Below are 24299 nucleotides of genomic sequence, written 5' to 3' on the forward strand. Positions count from 1 at the left end.
CTCAATGTCCTCTTGATGCTGTATTGACTCGCCCTTTTGTTTAGATATTGATTATCGACTGGTCTCTCAATAGCTTTCCAGCGCTAGAGGTTAATGTATGTGGATGGCACGTGGATATGTGTACAAAATATTTATTGCAAGCAATGCAATTGTATGTGTCTGTTATAGGGGAGATTTGGCTTTTTCCCTGCTCTAAAATTTGAACATTTTACTCACCTTACTTGCACCTGCAGTAGGTTTATACATTCCCTTTAATCGGGCTCTGAATCTTGATGAGTCCTCATCAAGGCCTTTCATGTCTCATCGGATTTATGCCAAGGTCACAGTCACGTAGACAGCAGGAACATGTGTTATGGCAGCACAAACAGCTTGAGTACAAACAGAAATGTAGGCAAAAAGTGGAGAGGGAGGAAGAGTTAGGAGGGACAGAAGTAAAATGTCTGTCTGGTAGTAGGAAGATGATGACCCCCTCATTTAAGAGACCAGAGTAACTTCAATTTCCCTGCAAACAGAATATTCTTAACTTCTAAGTATTCAGACCTTTTCACTATGAGGAATAGTGGGTTACAACTTTATATTTTCAACAATGGCTGCTCCTGACTCTCCAGTGAGCTGATCACAGAGCAGAAACCCTTAACTATGGAAAAGTGACAGACAGATGGGCTGACGGACCCCGCGTTATACCTGCCATAGCAAGGCGAATGGCAAAATAATGGACATGAAGCAAAAGAAGCTTTCATTTATTGCCCGTAACACAAACATTTATTAAAAATACAATATAAATGTAGTGTAAATGTCTATAAGTGGCTGTAAAATATAATTCAAAGGCAAACTGTAAACCATTTGATGGATCCCAATGTTGCATCTAGTGGATCAAATTATCTTGTTTGGGGTTTCTGTCTCCCAGTGAGGCCAAGAATGGCCCGTCGACTGACTGCACCCAGTGTGTACGCAAGGGCTTTCCCGTTAACAAGCATGACCAAAACATTCCCCATAACCAGTGACAGCTGCAGACACTACATAGGAGAAGAGAAATTAAAAAAAAAAAAAATCAGAAATTTTTTAAAAGAAAAATGAAATGATTGTAAGAAGAAAATAAATCAAGAGTCAGGGGTGCTGTGGTGCACTGACCATGTTGTAGAAAAGGAACCATTTATCTAACTACTTGGCTGACTGAAGCCAAGCTGCAGGTTCATCTGACACCTCAGTACTTTTAACAAATTGCTGGTAATTTTATTGATTACCTACACTATAAAAGGAACCTTTTCAATTTTGACACACAAGAACTACAGGGAGAAGTTTGCCAAAAGCCTTGTGGAGTTGGTTAATTTCCAGTGGTAACGAAAGACCGGTTGAAGGTGAAGCAACATGAAGTAAGGGAAGAAAGGAGGGGTGGTCAATACAGTTGACTGCTGGTACCTGCATATGAAGTACATATAGTGCATAGCAAGCTGATATTTTTATGCCACCGTGCTAGTGACAGCAGTGGGTAGAGGCATTAAGTACAGTGTCTGAGACAGGTCGACGCACTGCAACTTAAGAAAACACATGCAAATAGACAAAACACAAGCAAATCAAGAAAACGTCGTCATCAGTTTGACAACAGGTGCTGCACACACACAACACAACCAGAAAGACAAATTCATTTCTTCATATCTGGCACAAACTTTCACTTGGACTCAAGAATTAAGTCATTAGAAGGTTACTCCAGCCAGAGGATGAAACGTCACAGGTCAAGGTCACTGGGACTTCACTCAAGAATTCATGCGCTAACTGTGACAAAATTTCACAAAATGTTTAATAGGATAAAATGATGAAGTGATGGCATTTTATATCTAAAAGGTCAAAGGTCTACTTCACTGTGACATCATGATGATTTCTGGATATTATACAATGCCATAACTCAGGAACAGAATGGGTGATTGTGACCATATTTCACATTTGGTTGGATACTGAATCTTTCATGAAATTCCCTACAAGTCCTCACTACATATATTATATGAGTCTGGATAGACATGGATGTAAAGTGCAACTTGACTGGTTGGTGGAGGTTTTCATACAGTATCAGTATATACAGTATAGGGACTGTTTCATTTGTAGGTGAAATACTCATAACAAACTTCTATCAATGATAATAGACACTGTAGGAATACTATACTGATCATTAAAACATTGTAAAGTATGTTAACGTCACTGTCAATTCACATAGTCTAGCATACTTTACTTTATAAATGCTTATAGGAATATTGTAAACTACAAGGCTTGATATCCTTGACACACACATCTCCTGTCACCTTCATAGCACAGAATTAAAACAACATAATCAGAAACAAATTTCATGACATGACCTTTTGTATGCACAAAGACAAAGAATTAAATTTAGAATTAAATTTAGAAACATAATTATGAACCGCCAAACTTTTAATTCCTGTCAGTCAGTTTGTGAATGCACAGTATATAGTAGTGTCTATGTATGTCCTCTCACCATTTACACTTTTATATTTGATAAAATAGCGCAAATCTAAGTCGCTTACAAATCAAACAACTACATGGTTAAATTTAAGCAGTGCCAAGATTGAAGTGCAATGTTGAGAATGTAAAGGTTGTAGGATGGAGACAATCTGCTTCTGTGTACCAATTCTGAAGGGGGGGGCCAGTTTAATGAAAACCTCAGAGCCCCAGGACATCTTTCTGCACCTCGCAACCCAACAGTGTATTTCCAGCTTCAGCACACTCTGCCACACATGCTGCTAACCCCCCCCCCACATAAGAAATCATAAGCAGAGGAGACTGAATGTTGGAAAACAGCTTTCAAACAGATTTCAATCAGCGAACACTGTTAAAACCAGCAGTTATTATTATGATTTTTACCATTCTGAGCACGGAGCCATGACACAACCTTCATAGCCAGAAGATCCCACTCTTCCTTAGAATCCATCTTGAGAGCATGAAGCCAGATCAGAGCCAGAATGGTCGCCCACACTTCCTTGTTGACCTAGTTCAGCAAATCAAAGAAACACATGGAACAGGCAGAACAGGAGGGGAAAAAAAAAAAAATCAGACACAGCACAAAGGGAAAACACTGCTGGGGGGTTTTGAACAATCTTACATCTTCATTATGTACGAAATAAAAGGTCAACAATTTCAGGGCATTTGAAAGCCAGATGGGTAGAATACAGCAGGAGGACATCATCAGCCACATTGTCACTATGTTCTTGTCTCCTAAAATATTACTGCACAGACTTGAGTATATTGCCACACTCTTGTCTTCAGCTCATACAGAACACAGCAGAAAATATTTTAGCAGGTGTTCAGTAAAGGCACCATATCAAATATATTTTCTATTTTTTCACTGAGGGTGAAAGTGAGATCTTTTTTGCTGCAACTTAATACGTTCATAGATTTTACTCTTAAATAGAGTAAATAATAAATAAGCAAACAGTAACCCACCGATGCAGGCTTTGGCTTTTCCACCTTCTCGCTGGTCTTTCCCAGTGCAGCAGCCGGAACTGGATCTAGCAGCCAGCAGCCAGAGGCCTTCTGGAGGGAGACCAACCGCAGCAAAGGGTCTCTGGGTGGATGCTCGGGTCCAATTCTACTCTCACGAAAAACTATGTCTAAGAAGCAATCTAAAATAAAGAATAAACACAACAAATCTGAAAAGTCTGGAAGTAAAATATGAAATTGTATGCAATGTTGTATGCAACATTGATTGAATTTTTTGGCCGCACGCAGGGCAGAACTCCACACCAAGCAGAAAAAATGTTTAACATATATTTTATTATGGACATTATTAGTCCGGACTAAAATATCTTGTTGCAATATGCACTTTTAGATTGTGAATTTCTACACTGTAACAACTGTGAGGAAAAGTATGATTATGAATGTACTGATTTCACAGGCTGACTCATTGCCATGTTTGGAAGTAGACTTGGCGGGAAAATATACGTAAGGAAGTGTTTACCTACAGATAAGGGCAAGAATGTTCTGGAAGGGACACTGTCTTTGCCTGGTCATGTTGACCCTGATGTGTTAGATCTGTTGATGTTAATGTGGGTGTAACATCACGTAATATTGTTTCATCGTTTGGCTTGATCATCAAGAATGTAAAAATTGTTCTTGCAAAAGAAATGCACTGCTCAGTGTTAATACTGAGAAAAACATATACAAATATACAGATGTGTTTTAAAAAGTGGCTTTGATTTGTTACTTACCTACCATCATCATGCAGGGTGAAGGAGAACGCTGCCAGGCTAGCTTCCCTTTCAAATAAGAAAAGTGAAATGAACTACTATTTATTCTCTTGCAAATTCTATTCAAATTACTGACTGATTACACAAGATTTACAGAAGCAACACTTATCCATTTACTGTACCTTCAGTACATCGACTTACAGATGTCAAAGGAAGAGACATTCAAATTATATATTGCATCAAAAATACTCAAACTTACATGTACACGTGCAGTGTTAAGGCGGTGAGTGTTTCTGGGTCAAATGGAAAAAATGCAGAGTATATCAAAGTTAGAATCAATATAACACTCAGTGGACTGTTTACCACAAAATATTTACCAAATTTACATGATATTTTTCATATGCTGTGCTTCAATACACTATCTAAGTGGTGGGGGACAGACCTTTCACTTATGTTTAGAAAAACACTCACGTGGTGTTGGAACATGTCTGCGCACCAGAGGTCCTTGAATCGGCTCGCTGTTGCTTTTGTTGACAGCAACAAAGGCAGTGAGGGACCTTCTCACTCCCGACTGGACACTGAGCTCCACCGTCTTCTTCTTCGCTACTCCATCTTGCTGTCCTCTGTGATATCTCTCCTCCATCTCCAGGGAGCGAATTAGAGTCTGAGCACCCAACCTGTGGACTGTTAATCTGCAGACAGGAGAGAGGAGTAAACCTCACTACCCAGTAAATGACACCACATGTCTGCTGACTGATCAAAAACTGTGTCCTCTGCAGGTTTGAGACTGAAGCGAAGCTGGTTTTGAGAGGGACGACCTGCCAAGCTGTACTTCACCGTCACGCAGCCCTCTGTTGCTTCTGAACTCATGACCTCTGAAAGCATGACAGTGTTACAAACCATGTTTTTGCTAATGTAATGGCATACCTGATAAAAAACACACATTTAAAGGCAATTATTCACTCTGTTGGGTGGCAAATCCAGCCTCAGGTATTTAATAGGTATTCCACTATGAGCTGGTGCTGCTCCTACCTGTCCGGTGATCTGAACATAAACCAGTGACCTCTGACCCTGGAAAAGTGCAGTGATTGGTGGAGAGAGATGAGTGACAGACACTCCTTTTGGTAAATCCCACTGAACTGAGATGTCCACCTCAGTTGGCTGCAGAGCAAACCGCAGCACCTGCATAACCTGATAAGTCGGTAACAAAGTTTACAAAAACTTTAAAAAAGGTCTTTACTTACTCATCCATCTGGAGTCAGGAATTCCATTTAAATAAGTAACACAAGGGTATTTAACGGTAAAGTATGAAGAACAACAAAGGTGTGTTAAGTGTGAGCTTCAAACAAAGCGCTCAGCACACAGGCAGCAGATTTAATAAACGGTGTGACTTGAATTCTTCCTCACAAGATTTATCACTTCTTTGGGGTTACACACCTCACCGTCAGTAAAGACAAATAGCTAGGGAGGAGATTAATTTCACTTATCAAATGGGACAAGTTTCTACCCACTGGACACCTGTTTCAGATTATTTCTAACACCTCTCCTTAACATACAGCGAGTGAGGGAACTCTAATGGATGGAATGCGAAAAACTGTCCAGATGTACTATGAGCGATGTAGCGCAATAAGGGGATGAGATGTTTTTTCACGCTGCTTGTGATTTCGCCCTCTGAAAATGAGCAAGTTTTAATAATTTCCTCAGCTAGAATGATTATTCATTTGTGATTTGTATATATTTTATATAGGCTACTTATATAACCTTTAATAAGGAGTGATGTTGATTGCCTGTCAGTTACTGTAAGTTAGGCTACTGTCAGAATAACAGAGTTATCTTACAATGTAGCCAATACCTAGCTACTAGTCAGGTTTAAATTCACGGAGTTAAACCTAAAAGAAGATGTGAAAATAGAGTGTGTGTCTGGGTATACTGCAAAACAAATGCATTTGATGATAAATATAAATCAGTGGGAGGATGAGGATAATGAACTTTTTTAGCACAGCAGGCAGACAAAACCTCAGCCCCTCATCAGCCTGCACAGCCAGCTCACTGACGTACTCCAGCCTGATGGAGGCGCTCTCTCCTGGAGGCAGACTGCCCACACTCAGACAGAATACATCTGGACTCTGCTCACTCTCCTCCAATAGGAAGGCCTGCTGACCGGAGCTCAGCGCATCATCATAGTCCTCATGGGCCTGGAGTACACACGACACACGTGAGCAAACATTCACTGTGTTTGCTGTTTCTTTAAGATCCATTACAGTGACTAAGCCTCTACTGTCCAGCTCACCTGCTGTTTCTCCTTCACCTCAGCCACAATCTGCGTCTGTCCAATCTTAGCACTGAAATGACAGACAGCCGCATCTCCAGGCAGAGGGAAGACAAAAACAGCTTCTAGTGGTTGGTCCTCCTTGTTCTCGTAGTTCAGTGGTCCCTCACCTCCAGCTCCACCTCGATGCTCTTCAGAGGATCTGGCCGAGAAACAGCGGATTGTTACTGAACAGTTAGTAAATTTGTACGTTTTTAATTCTGATTAGGAAAACCCCTTGCTGCCTCCGTGATGACCAAACAAACTCTGGCATGGACGAATATATCCAAACACATACACACCACCCCCCATTCACGAACACCCTCATTCTTGCACAGGGTCATACAAAAACAAAAATAACTTAAATGATCTGAAATAGTCAGCTCTTAAGCAGGCTGCTCCTAATATGACAGCATGCTTAACACAGAATAAAAGGAAGCGTTTAGTTGTGTGATTTATGGAGACAAATAGCTTCCTGTACATGGTTCATTCTGGGGAGTAAGCAGACCACAGGAGTCGGACATCATACCTGTGCAACAGGTCACACGGATATTTGAGGACTCTCTGCTGTAGGTTAGTGATAAAATGGTAACGGTAGTTACTGCGCAATCAAATTTAGGAAAATATGTGGGTTTTTTTCCTAAGTTACCTGTATTTTCTCGTTAATACCGCCCGAATTCTCAGCTTTATTTTGACCAAGCGGTTCTTTTTATGTTTTTATTGTATAAATTCAATCTAGTACTCCTCTAAACCACACCAAAACCGAGTTAGGAACCCCTTGCTCTGAGGTAGGTCAAATAGCTCTAGGATGTCATTCACCAACTTAACTGAAGTAAATAACTGTCAAATCTGTGTAGTTTAGTTTTTAGCTAAAATCTACTAACCTTGAAGCTAGCGCTGCGTCTCTAGCCTAAAGCAAAACATAAATAAATAAATACACAGACGAAACGGCTACCTTTGGTAGGTAGACACTTGTGTGTTGTGGGTAGCTGTCTCCTGGAGGTACGACAAAACAAACGGGGGAAAAAAACCAGTCCAGCTTCTCCAATGCACAGTCGCTTGTTAGGGGCGAGGGAGCGCCCAAACCTCGCCCTACCCTCAACCATATCTGGAAGTTCAGCTTCCTTAACGCTCGTGCCGCGGCGGCAGCACAGTGAAAGCCCCGTCACGCTTCTACCGGGTATGTTTGATTTGCTCCACGAGGGCGCCGGGCGGATGGGCGCTGTGATGCAAACCCAGCACTCCAGTAGTCAGCCGCCTGACTATGGTTTTAGTATGAAGTGCATTTGAGGAGAAGAGGAAAGATACTCTGCTTGGAATAATCATTTGTGTCTCATATATATATTTTTTTTCCCCACAAACTAGGTTCAGTTAGCTAATTGTAAATTCCTAAAATTGCACCACATTGCATTTGCAAATTTTATTATTTTAAAAGTTCCCCTGCTGGAGACAAGAGGTCTCTTACCTCACTCAAAAGTCTATTCTCAAGTGTTTGTGCGGGTTTTGTCATCTTTTAAGTCTTTCATATTTAATATTTTGCCTGGAGTATTATGTAAACTAAGGCTGCATTAAGTCTGAAACATGAAAGCGTCATTGACCTGTATCGACCCTAAGGTTTTTTTGTTTGCTTTTACTTTTTCTTATAAGCCCCATTTACAGTTGTGGTCAAATTTTTAGAATGTTGAATGTTTTTTTTGTGGTTATTTTTCAAAATCTAAACCACTCTACTGGCAAACATTGCAATGAACTTGTTTAATAAATGCTACCAATATTTTTCCATTGGTCTATTAAATAATTAAATGCTGTTTATATGCCCCTAAAAGCAATTAATTAAGATGAAAAAAAGAAAAGAAAAGAGGGTGAATCTCCAGACAAAAACATCCTCAACAACTTCTGGTCAAGTTTCTGAATTTGTTAAGCAACAGTAAGGCCAGAACTTTATGCTATAGCCTGAGGTCTGGTTTGCAAGTAAAATGCACAAGATTTATCTAGAAGGCTTTTGCATCAGTGTAAATTTTAGTATAATTTTGAAATTCAGTGTCCACTAAAGTGAATGTATCCCCTCTGTATCGCGTCTACCGTGATTTCTCAAACTGTATTATTGAAAACTGCACGGAGAAATATGATGATCTCTTATTTGTGGGCATTCATGAATCAAGTTTCAGACCCAAAGATTCAACTTTAATGTTTGTGAGTAAAACACTTTCCGATACAAAGCAACATTAAAGGTGCAGAACACAAGAGCAATTCTTCGTCTTCTTACATGGCTGATCCTGGACAGAGAAAGTGCAAATACACTAAGGCACACATTATCATAAAGCTAGATAGTGCAAAGAGTACCGTGTGACATAAAGGTTGTAGGAGCGAGACAATCTGCTTCTGTGTACCAATCCTGAAGGGGGAGCCAGTTTAATGAAAACCTCAGAGCCCCAGGACATCTTTCTGCACCTCGCAACCCAACAGTGTATTTCCAGCTTCCACACACTCTGCCACACATGCTGCTGAAAAAAAAGAAACCCAAAGTCATCAGCAGACGATACACATTGACTGACCGATTTTAACCATTAAACACTGTTTAAAAAACAACAGATCACCACTTATTATTATGATTATTACCATTCTGAGCACGGAGCCATGACACAGCTTTCATAGCCAGAAGCTCCCACTCTTCCTTAAAATCCATCTTGAGAGCATGAAGCCAGATCAGAGCCAGAATGGTCGCCCACACTTCCTTGTTGACCTAATCACACAGAATGTGAACATATTGGTGTTACTGCAGTTTTAACCACTGTTACCCTGTTTACCACAACGAGGGATGATTAGCTGCTGCTGCAAATCACAAGCTCTTCAAATTCTTCTGCAGACTCATTTCCACTGAATGTTTGTATCTTAGTTTGCCTTTTTTTGGTCTCTCTTTCGAAAATGTATTTATTTTTCCAATAGAGTATTTAACAATTTCTTATGTTTTTAAATGTGTTTTTAAATAAGTCCCATAATTAATTTGTGTTATTATCTCTAGCAGCGACTCACAACTGAAGGTTTTGTTTTCTCCACCTCCTCGCTGGTCTTTCCCAGGGCAGTGGCCAGAGCTGGATCTAGCAGCCAGCAGCCAGTGGCCTTCTGGAGGGAGACCAACTGCAACAAAGGGTCTCTGGGGGGCTGCTTGATCATGGATACGTCAACCTCTCTACGACACGAGTCTGAGCAAAAAAAAAATTAAAAATTAAAAAGCGCAAAGATAAAATTATACCCGTACATCATTTTTTCAATTGTGCCGATTTGATACAAATATGTGAATACAATACACTGCAGATGAGACCACTTGAGTGTCTAACTACAGTTAGTGTTACTTTACGTTAGTATCCATGTGAGTCACTTGATGTTTTTCTCTATTTGACCAAATCAAGCCACTGCCTGTTTCAGTAACATTTACAGCCAGTTCTTTCAATTTTCAACCAGCACTACCTGGTCACTCACTCAGGTCTAAAGATGGTTGACAGTAATCAAAATTAAAGTGGGGTGAAAGTGGCTTAACATAGCTGAGTGGAGTTAAATTGCTGTTTGGTATCCTATTCAGCATTAGGGCACTTGTCTGACCTCTTATGACCCAGACTAGGATGTGTTCATTCTCAGACTCTGTCTGATTGGTAATCAGGAAGTTGCAAATCCCTAATTTACTGTACAGCACCCCAGATATTAGTTATATTTAATGGAACTCAGGGCACCACCAGAAGACACCAGCTGAACTCCAGTTTCTTTCAGAGTTAGTATGAAGTCTGTGTTGAAAGTCTTTTCTGTGTGCTGTATAGAAAACTGTTTGTGTGTGTGTGTGTGTGTGTGTGTGTGTGTGTGTGTGTGTGTGTAACTTCTTGCTTTTTCTGGAATAACTAAGAGGTAGTGTCACAGTTGCTCTTCAATAGCATGTAACTGCAATCTGAATTCATAGAAATGCACCCATCTGACTTGTGCACATGCTAATTCATCTTTCAGGTCCCATTCTGAATTCTGTTTGAACAGAGAAACGGTCTAAAAGATTACTACAGCCCAGGTTTTGTCAGCTGTGGTTAGTTGGTAAGTGCTATGAGTTTTAGGACCTAAATGATTTCTAGCATCATTTATGCTTTGATTCAGTAGTTCAAGTAACAGTGTAGTTGCTGAGTCATAATTGTAAGAAAAAATATTTAATAAAGGAAATAAAGAAGTATAAAATAAGCTTGTCAATTATTAATTTTGGGAAAAATGAAAGTTTAAGAAAGGTAGCTAGAGTGTCAGCAACTAATGTACATTTAAAAAAATTGATAATAGAAAAAAAACTAGGTGGATTTATTTTTTTTTCTTTTTAAATGATAGAAATGAGCTTCCATATACATCACAGCAGTTTTAGACCGGGCAAATGCCCAAACATGAAATAACAAGTGCCCTCATGTATTTTTGTGCTCAGCGGATGTAGAATCACACCAGTGTTTGTTCAAAAAGCCAATGAACGTTTTACTCACCAAAGGATGCATCGAAAGATGAGGAATAACAAGCAGAATGCACCGCTATAGATAAAAAGAGAGTAGGACATTAAATGAAGGTCATTAGCTGATCATAAATTGATAATTGATCATAACTGTGCTGTGGCGCAATTAGTTCATATCAATTCTCATGTTCTTCACAAATTCAGTACAGATTCCTTTTGTCCACACCAATAATTGCTTGTCCTTATTCACAGACGTAGCAGTAGTTAAAGGAATATTTTGACATTTTGGCAAATACGCTCTGCTGCTTACTTAAAGAGCTGGATAAGAAGATCAATACCACTCTCATAACTGTCCATTCAATTTAAGGCTATAGCCAGCAGCTGGTTAGCTTAGCTTAGCATAAAGACTGGGAACAGTGGGGCAATGCTAGTCGGGTTCTGCTCAAAGGTAACAAAATTCACCTGCCAGGACCTCTAAAGCTCACTAATTAACACACCGTATCTTATTTTTTTATTGTAGAAAATGTGCAAAAGAGTAAAAATGACAAGTTGTAGTTTTTTGGGGCTTATGAGCCATTCTGTATTGAACTATCATCTAACTCTCAGCAACTATGTGATAAGTGTATAGCTGAAAAACATCAAATTATTCCTCTTAAAATGTGGGCATGTTGCATCATATTAAATAAGCACAACCCCCATCCAGGGCCACTTCAAATATGCCGTTGCCGCTGTTATTAGACAGCACAAGTGGGGAGATGACAAGAAATGAAGGACCAAGATTTGCAACCAAGGAGCTTGCTAAGCCTAAGCTTAGGTGTTAAGATGTTTTCACAAAGTCAAATCAACAGAGTCACAGAAACACATGAAAGTCACATCACACGGCTGGTTTTTGATGTTGATGACAGACACATTATGATTCATCATAGTTGAAATCAAATGAAGAGGACACAACATGTGTTTAGAAATATCAAGGGGTTCTGGCATACTATCACACATAAGTTTTACTGTACTGAGCTGGGAATGCACCATGCTCTTAAACATGCAACATGCACACTGTGGTTGAACTGGATGGGTTCCTTGTTTTATACTTACACTTGGAAAAAAACATCAGAATTAAACAGATTTTTTTTTTTTTTTTTTTTTTTTTAAATTGTATTGTGGTCAAGACAAAATATATTAAATAAACTACTGGATTCTCAGCTTATTGTCAATGACTAACAAAGCATACCAGAGCCAAAACAACTCCTACAGTACATACAGTATTTCACATTAAAGCTGCAAAAAACAAAAAAAAGCAATTCTGAAATGTGTTGTTGCATTCAGCATTTTACTTACTTGTGTTTCCAACTGGCACGGGAAATAACGAATTTGAACTCCTCATAGCACAAAAGTTGTAGTTCGCCACTTCAAGATTTAAAAAACAGAAAAAGTTTGAGGTCAAGACATTGCATGAGAATTAGTAAACAAAAAATATCAACTGAACTTTCTGAGCCTATTACCATGACTCACAACGAGTAGTTAAACAAAAGTACTTAAAATACTCAAGTTTTTCAAATATCCAAATTAACATCATATAATAAGTGCAACTTTATGCATATAAACACACACAGGCATAAGACCGCGTGAACAAATGTGCACATACAAACGCACTGTGAGTACAGAGCCAGAAGTTCGGGCTCTTATCTACAAATTAAATGAAAATGCATTCAATAACGGTGATTTTTAAGTTTGTAAATGAGTAATGATATTTATTATGTGAAAGCAGTACAGTATTGTGCTGCTCTATCCTTAGCATTAAGTTTGCGCTATTACACTAATGAGCCGAAAAATTATGACCACTCAGGGATGAAGCAAATAACACTGATTATCTCATAACAGCAGCACATGTCAAGGTCTGGGACATATCAGATGATGCGTGAACAGTCTGTTCTCGTAGTCAACGTGTTGGATGCTGGAGAAATGAGCAGCGGCTTTGACAAGGGCCAAATGGTTATGGGCGGACGACCGTGTCGGAGCATCTCTGAAACGGCATGGCTTGTGGGATGCTCCCAGTCAGCAGTGGTAAGTACATACCAACAGTGATCCGAGGAGGGACAAACCACAAAGCGGTGACAGGGTGTTAGAGGATGCGCAAGAGGATGGCGGCATGTGGAGGACCAAGAGCATATTAGGCAGGGGTGGTCAGAATGTCTTGGCTCATCAGTGTGTCAGTCATGATCAGCAATGGGTGATACAGTAGTAGTTTTTCATTTGCTATTGGAAAAACACTCACTTGGTGTTTCAACATATCTGCACACCAGAGGTCCTTGAATCGGTTCACCGTTGCCTTTGTTGACAGCAATGAAGGCAGTGAAGGAACTGCTCACTCCTGACTGGACACTGAGCTCCACCACCTTCTCCTTCACTGCCTCATCATGCTTTCCATCATCGTCTCTCTCCTCCATCTCCAGGGAGCGAATCAGAGTCTGAGCACCCAACCTGTGGACGGTTAATCTGCAGACAGGAGCAAGAAGTAACCACAGGAGGAGCTCACCTTACATTTCTATGAATACAAAATAGAGACCAATGTCTAGACAATCCTGTTAAAGGTATATGAGGACACAAAACACCTTTTCAATATATGGACTTTAGAAGTAAAATAAACACTGTTAATGTCACAACAATACTACGAGTACTTTGAGGTAAATGCTAATGTCAGTACGCTAACATGTTCACAATGGCAATGTTAACATCCTGGTGCTAAGGTATAACATTTCCTATATTCACTATCTTAGTAAGTGTGTTAGCATGCTAACATTTGCTATTTAGACTATCAGACTTACAACATTTGTCAATTTTGATTTTTTATGTTATTTTACTATACCGTGTCACGTCCTTTAAGTTTAAATTGTAAACCACATTTCACATAAAAGCCCACCTAGAAACAAATACTGTAAACTAAGTTTCAAAGCGATGGGTTACAAAGGATAAGTGTGGAATGGATACAGTTGATTGCAAACATCTGAATGGGATGTTTGCCAAAAGTTAAGCTTGTCAAATTGTTTTACCCCTTTTAACCACTTTACTCATACAACTAAAATAAACTCAGTATTGTAAAGTCAGCATCTAATTTAAAATAATTCTGTTCTGTCCAAACAAAAACTGTTTTACCCTGTGTCCTCTGCAGGTTTGAGACTGAAGTGGAGTTGGTTCTGAGAGGGACGATCTGCCAGGCTGTACTTCACAGTCACGCAGCCCTCTGCTGCTTCTGAACTCTGACAAAACAACTCTGACAGTGTTACAAAACATCTAACCAGAGAGGTATATTTCACTATGAGCTGGTGCTGCTCCTACCTGTCCAGTAAGCTGGGCATAAATCAGTGACCTTTGACCCTGGAAAAGTGTTGTGATTGGTGGAGAGAGAGAAGTGACAGATACTCCTTTTGGCAAATCCCATGTGACTGAGATGTTCACCACCACTGGCTGAAGAGCAAATCGTAGCGACTGCATTGCCTGGTTAGAAGAAAATATGTACAAAAAGTTTTTAAAAATTTCTTCACTTGTCGAATTATATCCATGCCTTCTGTGCAAATAAAAATTTGTTGTTGTTTTTTAATTGAAAATTTTTTGTCTTTGTTACTTGTCTTACTTTGGGTTGCATCCTGTCCGTCCCTGTGATGAACTGTGCATGACCTCCTCCTTCCTTGGCCAACCCATTGATAAGAGCAGAGCTGGCCCCTTCCCCAATCCCAAAAGAGAAACACCTACAATACAGCAGTTTTGTTTTTAACATGGGAAGCACTAGAACATGGGACAAACTGGGAGCATGTGTTATTCTGGTTTTACCTGTGGGAACCTGAATTCTTCCTCACCAGATTTATCACTTCTTTTGTGTTACCCACCTCACCGTCAGTAAAGACAAATAACTAGGGAGAAGAGTTTACACATAAGTTACATAACGTCACAGCCAGAAACATGCAGCATTTGCTGAAAGTCATCCTTATTGGTGTGATAGATTTTTATTTCAGTAACACAAGGGTATTTAACGGTAAAGTATGAAGAACAACAAAGGTGTGTTAAGTGTGAGCTTCAAACAAAGGGCTCAGCACACAGGCAGCAGTTTTAATAAATGGTGTGACTGAGTGTGAGTCAAGACGCACCCTCTCTACAATAACTGACCCTGTCACTTTTGATAAAGACCTGAACACTTTCTATGCCTGTTTCCACACCCTTAACTCTACTACTCCGTATGAAGAGCTGCTTAGAGCTCATGTCTCAGAATCAGCACGCCCTGCATTCTTCACACAGGAGGAATGAATGCTGACAGCTGAGCTGCTGCAAACCAGGCAAGGCCCGATGACCTGATGGCATCCCGGCAACAGTGCTAAAGGCCCGTGCCATGGAGCTTTCTCGCGTTCTTCACTCACTCTTATGCAAGGCTGGGCCATCAGCCCCTTCCTCCACACCCTTTACTCTAATGACTGCACTAGCCCATCTCCGATCACCACATACTTAAAGTACTCTGACAACACCGCCATACTTGCACTTCTTAATGACAGTAACTCTGTGATGCTTTATCAACACTAAATCTCTCATTTCACTCAGTGGTGTAAAAATAACTACAATACATTTCCTTCTTTCTTTCAAAGGCAGCCTCCACAATGACCGTCCTAATAGAGGTGGACCAGAGGGCGATATACCTGGCTTTAAAGAGGTTGTGGTGATCTCTTGTGGGAGCTTCAACTGACATTTGAGGTAAGCTCTCATGTTCCACTCACATCCAGGTGACAGGAGGGACCACTCCCTTGTGCTGCTGCTGTGAGCCTCGCCCCCTTGCCAGACAAACTGGAGTCAGTCACTGTGCAGTTACCGGGCTGGCCGTTTGCTTCCAGCCTGCGGCTACCTTACGCAGGGTCAAGCCGTGGCACCAGCCATACCGGCCTTTCTTCTTTGTGGCTTTGGACCACATTTTAGGTGCTCTTCATCCAAAACCAGCCCTGCCTGGCTGCAGCAATCCCACAATCTCCTGGAGTTTCAGTCGATTGATGGCCTGGCCTACTCTCTTCGCTTTTTACTTGCGTCCTATGCAAAACTTGGGCCTTGGTGTCTTGGACAGACAGGTCAGGTGATTCTCTCAGCTTGAACTTGAGTGTCACCTTCTCCTGTTTGTAACCCAAGCTAATGGACTTCAGTGGAAGCTTCAGGGTGTTTCTCCCAAACAGTGCTGTGTTGGAAAGACATCGAGGAAGGCCCAGCCATTTACAGATGTAGCTGTTGGCTGTTGAGTCCATCCTCTGAGCTAGTGTTGAGGTTGTCCATACTGAGCACTATGTTTGAGCATGAGGTTGTACATAAGCGTGCGTGGTGCCTTAGACCAAAGGTCGATAATCAACTTTGTAGACATTTAATTAAATCTACGACCCTATTTCTTGAACACTGGGGTAAACAAAGGAGCAGAGCTGTCAACTGATTGCCACCCTAACCCTGATTTAGATGAGGGGGAAGTGGAGGCTGCCAGTCACCAAATCTGCTTGTAACTCCCAAATTTTGTCTGAACTGATCTGAACCCAAGTGGCTGCCTTTCTGTTGAGCTTTTGTGTTAGCTATGGATTGATCATAAAAAACAGCATGTTCAAGTATGAGATAAGTGTACCTCTTATTAAGAAAAAAAAAAACCTTTGACCAAAGGGGAGGCAGCCAGTCAGCCTCAGGATTGCATATCTCCTTTTTGCAGATAACATTGTTTTTCTGGCTTATTCAGACTGTGACCTCCAGTGTGCATTGGGATGATTTGTGTTCAAGTGTGAAGCAACAAGGGTTAGGGTCAGCACCTCCAGGTCTGAGACCATGGTACTCTGCCAGAAAATAACAGAATGCTCCTTTCAGGTTGGGAGTGAATCACTGCCCCAAGTGAAGGCCTTCAAGTGTCTTGGCATCTTGTTCTTGAAATATACAGGCAGACTGGTACTGCGTCTACTGCAATGCATTCACTGAACCAGACATTCGTAGTGAAGAGGGAGCTGAGTAAATTTCAAGATCAGGAAAGTACCAAACTATCGGAGAACCATAGTTCTGTCACAAAAACAGAGCCCTTATTGTTGATGTCTTTGATAGTGTTGTTGGCATTTTGTGTGGGCATGTGTGTGTGTGAGTATGTGTGGATATGTGTGTGTGTATTACTTGTCTAGGTTGATTTGGAATGCAGGGCTGGCTATAAATGTGCTTGAGAGGCTCAAGGATTTCTGTTCCTCCCAGATCAGCGGTCATCTTTTCAACTTTCTTCAGAGCCTCTTCCAAGGTCTTCTCACTGTACTCCACACTCTTACTGCCATCAGAAACACACAAACGAAGGAGTTCAGGTGGTGGATGGTTGTGTGGTGTTAACAACTTCTACACTGCAATTAAGACTTCACAGCTATTCTCAGACCAACTTTTTAAAAGTATAACTATTATCTTTCCTTAAACTTAAGCAAGTCTTAACAGTACTGTAGTTGCTATAAATTTATTCCTACAGATTTTGTAGGGTTTGGCAGAATTGCGAAATATCAGTGTTCACCCTACCCTGCATCAATGAACAAATACACATGTACAACAAGTGACATTTTTGTGGACTGAGTCACTTACGGGAAGATGTGTTCATAACTGGACCCAAAACTATAGATGTTGAAATAGCTGCCCATTGGTAAGCTCTTCAACAGGAGCAGCAGAGTATCCTGAAGGAGGGAGAGAAAAGATAGTGAAGGTTACTGTGTGAGAGGGACACTATGAATGATTTTATGACTGAAGTAACACATAATAAATACCCTGGCACTGCCAATGCGAGTTTCTTGCTGCTCATCGACAGTGGTAGCAAAATCCATACTCCCAGACCGATCCAGTAAGAACACAAACTCTCCACAGGAGACGACTGAAGACATCACAGACTTGGGGAACTCAGGGTACAGGCTCAGCATCACTACTGGATCACCCATCAGAGTGCCTGAAACACATGTGGTTTATTCTAACACATGTAAATCAGTGGGAGGATGAGGATAATGAACTTTTTTTTTCTGCAAAGTAACAACTTCACTAATTTGCACTTACCAGGCTTGGCAGAGGCCTGTCCTGCCTCCACCACAGCAGTGGGCTGGTGGGCATCTTTGTAATAAATCAGCACTTCAACATCCCTGTCAAACTTGTGTCCTGCAGCCAACTTGACCTGCAGTTCACATTCATAAATATCAACAGAGGTATATATTTTGTTCTCAGTATTGACGAGCAACCACACACAGCAGACACATTAGCAGTCTACCTACCGCGGCCTGGGTCTGCTCTGTGCTGAGGTACTGGAGAGGGTCAAGGGAACAGTTGGACTCTACTTTAGAGATTTGACGAGGAGAGGACACTCGGGCAGAGAAAGACAGAGTGTAGGGCACCAGAGAGGCTGGAACAGAAGTCACCTTAACACTGGCACCTTCACTACCTGTAAACAAGATCACGCAGGTTAGCGATGGTGTAACTAAAGAGATATTACACACTGAAATCCTTCGGTCCATGTGTAACTATGAATGACACAGGGTCACTTGAGAAAGTAAGGTGTAATTACAAAAGTTCTGGCAGGGCTATCGAATACAAGACCTTTAGTGATTTTAAACAAGGCACACAAATGCAACATTCCCATCCAAAAACACTTCACAGTTGCTGGAATTCAAAGACCAGTTTGGTGTTCACTAAATCCAAAAGTGTTGGCTGGTTTTCTTACCCTGAGGTTGGTAGCGAGGGTTGAGCACAGCAGGCAGACAAAACCTCAGCCCCTCATCAGCCTGCACAGCCAGCTCACTGACGTACTCCAGCCTGATGGAGGCGCTCTCTCCTGGAGGCAGACTGCCCACACTCAGACAGAATACATCTGGACTCTGCTCACTCTCCTCCAATAGGAAGGCCTGCTGACCGGAGCTCAGCGCATCATCATAGTCCTCATGGGCCTGGAGTACACACGACACAAGTGAGCAAACATTCACTGTGTTTGCTGTTTCTTTAAGATCCATTTACAGTGACTAAGCCTCTACTGTCCAGCTCACCTGCTGTTTCTCCTTCACCTCAGCCACAATCTGCGTCTGTCCAATCTTAGCACTGAAATGACAGACAGCCGCATCTCCAGGCAGAGGGAAAACAAAAACAGCTTCTATTGGTTGGTCCTCCTTGTTCTCATAGTTCAGAGTGGAGACCACTGTAGCCACATGGTCCCTCACCTCCAGCTCCACCTCGATGCTCTTCAGAGGAACTGACCGAGACACAAAACAAAGAAAAAAAACCACAACGAACATAAGGACAATATGACCACTGCTGTGTTCTGTAAAGACATTTTTAAATAGTTGTTATTTAAGGTTTCATTCCTTTTTAGCCATATTAAAGCTGTACCTGTTCACCCACTCGATAGTTAAACATATCTCTGTCTAATAATGTGCCAAGCAGGATGTGATTTTGTGCCTGACTGCCATTACAGCCAATACAAGCCTTTCCTTTTGAAGTTTACATGAGTACAACAAGTTCATGTTGGAAATCAAATATTTCTGTCTGTTTTGTTTTCTAACAGCTCCATACCTGGCTCCTTCTGGGCAGTTACTAGACCACAGCAGTCCATCGTACCTGTGCAACAATTAACGAGGACATTTGTAGGGATGAATGACAGGTACAGTGCATTATAGGTATTTTATAACCATTATACTTATCAGCACGGTATGAGGTCTGAATGTGCCAACCTTGATTAAGGATTTTTTTTTTTTTTTTTTTTTAAGGATGAAAATTCAGCAATACTATTAATAAATTTACTCCACACATCTCCAAAGTTAGAAAACATAGCTGTATTCATTCGTATTGATTCAGAGAGAAAAAAGGATTCGGCGGGTTCATCTATCCCGTCTCCCCTGTTTCCTGTATCCCTCTCAACAGGACAGTACAAGCCCGCAAACACTTAGCAAAGAACCGCCACCCTCCGCACGTCCTCGCCCTTCCCTGGTTCCGTCCGGTTTGTTTTGTATCCCTCTCCACTTCGCTCACTTGTTTGCGTCGTTAGTTTCATTTGATCGTTGGACATTTTGCAGTGCCAGTCATTGCCTCCCCCTGACGGGAAGTTGCAGATCAAAACAGAAACAATGGCTGTGGGAGGCGTCCGACCTCCTTCTTTGCCGTATTTTCCCGATATCACATTAAACACACCATTAAGATTCGTGCATAAATTCAAAGCCAGCGCGACAACAAAACTGTCCCCCAGGTATGAACAGGGTTTCCCGGTGTATCTCTTATCGGTGAAGCCTCTGGTAAGCAGTGCGTCATCCTGGACTACTTGAATACGTACCGACAGTTTTGCCGCAGTTCCGTCTTACAAATGTGTACAGACAACTTGTAGGTTTGTAGAACAAGAAAGACTTTTACCTGATAAAAGCTGAAGGAAGAGTGGCAGTCACGCCTCCCCCTGGGCACGCTCGATTTCAAAGAAAAAGAAAACACCGTATGGGCGGAGCTTGAAATTGCGCAATGTTCTGTTCCAAAAGCTTCTTGTTAGAAAACCATGTATCCGACTCCTGTATTTTCTCCAGAACTGCCTATGAAGCGCGGCAAGACCCCATCTGCGGAAAAATAGTGTCTTTAAGTTGCAGCTGCTGCAATGGAAATCACAAAAATTCTGCTTCCTCTGCTAAATTGGAGCAGGCTGCACAAAGTTTGTACTCACAATGCGTCTTCCAGCCCACGCACAAATGCCCGACAGATGTGTTATTGACAGCAGGGTAACTGTATCCTTCCTTTCCTCCCCTGCAAAAATTACACTCACAGACACACACCTGGAATCTAATATCCCCTCCAAGAGAATGAGTGCATTTTTAGTGTACTTTGATATTTGTTTTTGATATTTATATCTTATGGTAAGTGTGTTTTTGGTGTAGGTGGCTGGTATTTAATATAAGAAGACAGTGTGATTTTCTACATACTTAAGTATACTGTATGCCATGCAGGAACAACATAACAACATCATATATATATATATATATATATATATATATATATATATGCTGATTTAAAGTCATACTGTAATTTGTTTTTTCTAAGACACTTCTAATATACAAAATAATAATACTAATAACAATAAAAATAATTTTGAGAGAGTTTAACATTTAATTGTCATTATTCCTGTGGCTCTCAGTTGATCTACAAAAGTATTTTCTCAGAATGTTTGTGAACATAACCAAGGATGTGTTGAGGAATATGTCCTTGCCAGAGAGTTTAAAACTGTGTGCAGCCTGAGGGCAAGATGTCAGCTGATGTGTGAGGTTCATCTCCAGGCACAAACAGTTCTGGAGTGCAATGTGACTTAGACTCATCCATCCCTAAAGATTACAAAGAAGCAGTAACCTCTGGTTGGTTAGTTTAAAAAAAAAAATCCCAGTTCAAGCAGGCAGTTCTTAAACTTGGTCAAATGGTCTGACAGCTCAGGGTTTGCATGTATACCTGGTGTCACACAGTGTGTAGCAGGTGTGTAGTCTTTAAGTAATACATTAATGCTCATGTCGTTTATTTGCTTAGACACAAATTGACATCAAAGACATAATTTACTGGATTTATTTCAAGTATTTAGTGCTGTTCTGAAAAGTTTTGACAATAATAAAACCAAAAAAGTTAGCAATGTGAAAGACCAATAAACAGGAAAAAGAAAACCCACAAAAAAAATCATCAGAATACTTAATACTGAGGACACTCGGGCAGAGAAAGACAGAGTGTAGGGCACCAGAGAGGCTGGAACAGAAGTCACCTGAACACCGGCACCCTCACTCCCTCCACTTCCTGTGAATAAGTTAGACAGACACTAACTTATTAGTGTCTGTCCAATCACATTACATTACATTTCAGCATCCAAGCTAAATAATAGCTACCAGTGTAACTAAAAAAAGACCAGTCTCCAGCCATGCTAGAGCCATGCTTCGCTGACAGCTCTTTGCCTGGTTCTTTATTGGCAGATAGCAGACCACAGCAGTTCACCATCATGCCAGTTCAGCAGGTAGCAAAGTCAAGGCAGTTACTGTTTTAACAAAAAAGGAAAAGAGAATTCAATTCTGTACATGCCATGCTACCAACACACCTCAAAACAACAACTGGACATGTTATGAAAGTACATATATTTGTTTTAATTTCCTAAAACTATTCTTTCATATAAGTATAAGTAGCTGCATTCAAGTGCACAGTGGTTTATAAGATAAGTTTTCGCTTCTTAGATAAGCAGAAATCAGCATATATATATATATATATATATATATATGCTGATTTAAAGTCATACTGTAATTTGTTTTTTCTAAGACACTTCTAATATACAAAATAATAATACTAATAACAATAAAAATAATTTTGAGAGAGTTTAACATTTAATTGTCATTATTCCTGTGGCTCTCAGTTGATCTACAAAAGTATTTTCTCAGAATGTTTGTGAACATAACCAAGGATGTGTTGAGGAATATGTCCTTGCCAGAGAGTGTAAAACTGTGTGCAGCCTGAGGGCAAGATGTCAGCTGATGTGTGAGGTTCATCTCCAGGCACAAACAGTTCTGGAGTGCAATGTGACTTAGACTCATCCATCCCTAAAGATTACAAAGAAGCAGTAACCTCTGGTTGGTTAGTTTAAAAAAAAAAATCCCAGTTCAAGCAGGCAGTTCTTAAACTTGGTCAAATGGTCTGACAGCTCAGGGTTTGCATGTATACCTGGTGTCACACAGTGTGTAGCAGGTGTGTAGTCTTTAAGTAATACATTAATGCTCATGTCGTTTATTTGCTTAGACACAAATTGACATCAAAGACATAATTTACTGGATTTATTTCAAGTATTTAGTGCTGTTCTGAAAAGTTTTGACAATAATAAAACCAAAAAAGTTAGCAATGTGAAAGACCAATAAACAGGAAAAAGAAAACCCACAAAAAAAATCATCAGAATACTTAATACTGAGGACACTCGGGCAGAGAAAGACAGAGTGTAGGGCACCAGAGAGGCTGGAACAGAAGTCACCTGAACACCGGCACCCTCACTCCCTCCACTTCCTGTGAATAAGTTAGACAGACACTAACTTATTAGTGTCTGTCCAATCACATTACATTACATTTCAGCATCCAAGCTAAATAATAGCTACCAGTGTAACTAAAAAAAGACCAGTCTCCAGCCATGCTAGAGCCATGCTTCGCTGACAGCTCTTTGCCTGGTTCTTTATTGGCAGATAGCAGACCACAGCAGTTCACCATCATGCCAGTTCAGCAGGTAGCAAAGTCAAGGCAGTTACTGTTTTAACAAAAAAGGAAAAGAGAATTCAATTCTGTACATGCCATGCTACCAACACACCTCAAAACAACAACTGGACATGTTATGAAAGTACATATATTTGTTTTAATTTCCTAAAACTATTCTTTCATATAAGTATAAGTAGCTGCATTCAAGTGCACAGTGGTTTATAAGATAAGTTTTCGCTTCTTAGATAAGCAGAAATGATGGAGCGTTAGTTTCAATGGAGAGTCGGTAGAAAACTGTCTTTTGTAAAGATGGAAGTTGTGACACTACTGAAGAAAATCTGGTCAAAAGCAGAACACTTCGCCTGGTGTAGAATAAACCTGCAATACTGCATACAGTAGGTTTAACAACTTACCAATAGACATCCTCACCTATACACTACTGGAAGCTATACAGTCAATGAAGGTTATTTTTAACGTATATTCCATGGGCACAATGCATCAGATGTACACGTTTACGCAGAAATTGTACCCTGCGCAGGAAGAGGGATGTCAAACACGGAAGGCTTCTTGCTGAGTGTATGGTTTGAGCGTCTTCATGACAGATGGCCTTTCCTGTCACTTGCCTTTATCTATCTACCACTGACCATTTCCCAAACCTACTCACTGGCTCTTCACTGATCAATTGTTGGTTAAAATCACATTTGTGGATGAAGTCAAGTTATTCCACGCTAAAACCTAGAGTCTGATTAGTTCAGCCATTCATATGATGAACTACTGATAACCACTGATTCACTGCACAGCAACACTTCTTTCTGTTGTGGGAGGGGCTCAGAATGTGATCGAGCCTTTCTATCATGCCTGACACATTACTGTACTACACACACTCTACACTATTACACAGGTGGATTATGGCCTATTGCAAAGGCTCTTTAGCTTCTTTATCTCAGCTTCCCAAATTAAAAAAAGTACCCAAATACAAAAAAAAACAAAAAAACAAAAGTTGTTTTATTAAAAAAGTCCCAGCAGGGTACAGCCGCAGGACAAACAAGAGCATACAAAGTAGTGGTTGTAACTTGCCTGTACACAGACATTTTCAAGCTCCCAAATTTTTTAT

At 40.6% G+C, this 24299-nt stretch overlaps 2 protein-coding genes across 7 annotated transcripts; both read right to left on the reverse strand.

The window, feature by feature from the left end:
- Positions 1 to 1065: 1065 nt before the first annotated feature.
- LOC120792164 (von Willebrand factor A domain-containing protein 5A-like) lies at positions 1066 to 6813 on the reverse strand. The gene is given in 11 exon segments (XM_040131233.1): positions 1066 to 2750; positions 2872 to 2995; positions 3451 to 3629; positions 4215 to 4257; positions 4453 to 4486; positions 4665 to 5026; positions 5226 to 5384; positions 6194 to 6388; positions 6484 to 6620; positions 6623 to 6664; positions 6804 to 6813. Coding segments are annotated over 11 exon segments (1365 nt in total). The 3' UTR covers positions 1066 to 2670.
- Positions 6814 to 8660: 1847 nt separating this feature from the next.
- Positions 8661 to 20552, reverse strand: LOC120791724 (von Willebrand factor A domain-containing protein 5A-like). 6 transcript variants are annotated; one of them, XM_040130329.1, is made up of 20 exons: positions 19982 to 20257; positions 19526 to 19570; positions 19003 to 19205; positions 18684 to 18906; positions 18238 to 18404; positions 18026 to 18140; positions 17746 to 17921; positions 17567 to 17655; positions 17123 to 17267; positions 14789 to 14868; positions 14592 to 14706; positions 14297 to 14455; positions 14114 to 14217; positions 13236 to 13456; positions 12299 to 12367; positions 10998 to 11042; positions 9532 to 9701; positions 9118 to 9241; positions 8889 to 9002; positions 8661 to 8774 (listed from the first exon to the last, which is right to left on the reverse strand). In XM_040130329.1, exons 1-19 carry the CDS (start codon positions 20016 to 20018, stop codon positions 8923 to 8925), a joined length of 2367 nt encoding a protein of 788 aa, XP_039986263.1. In that variant the 5' UTR covers positions 20019 to 20257; the 3' UTR covers positions 8661 to 8774; positions 8889 to 8922. The 6 variants fall into 6 exon arrangements, with proteins under 6 accessions (XP_039986263.1, XP_039986267.1, XP_039986266.1 ...); XM_040130333.1 differs by lacking the exon at positions 19982 to 20257 and adding an exon at positions 20280 to 20552 and having other exon boundaries at positions 8661 to 9002; XM_040130332.1 differs by lacking the exon at positions 19982 to 20257 and adding an exon at positions 20357 to 20551 and having other exon boundaries at positions 8661 to 9002.
- Positions 20553 to 24299: the final 3747 nt, after the last annotated feature.

The sequence above is a fragment of the Xiphias gladius genome, chromosome 7 (genome assembly GCF_016859285.1).
Source record: "Xiphias gladius isolate SHS-SW01 ecotype Sanya breed wild chromosome 7, ASM1685928v1, whole genome shotgun sequence".
In the NCBI taxonomy this organism is placed as follows: domain Eukaryota; kingdom Metazoa; phylum Chordata; class Actinopteri; order Istiophoriformes; family Xiphiidae; genus Xiphias; species Xiphias gladius.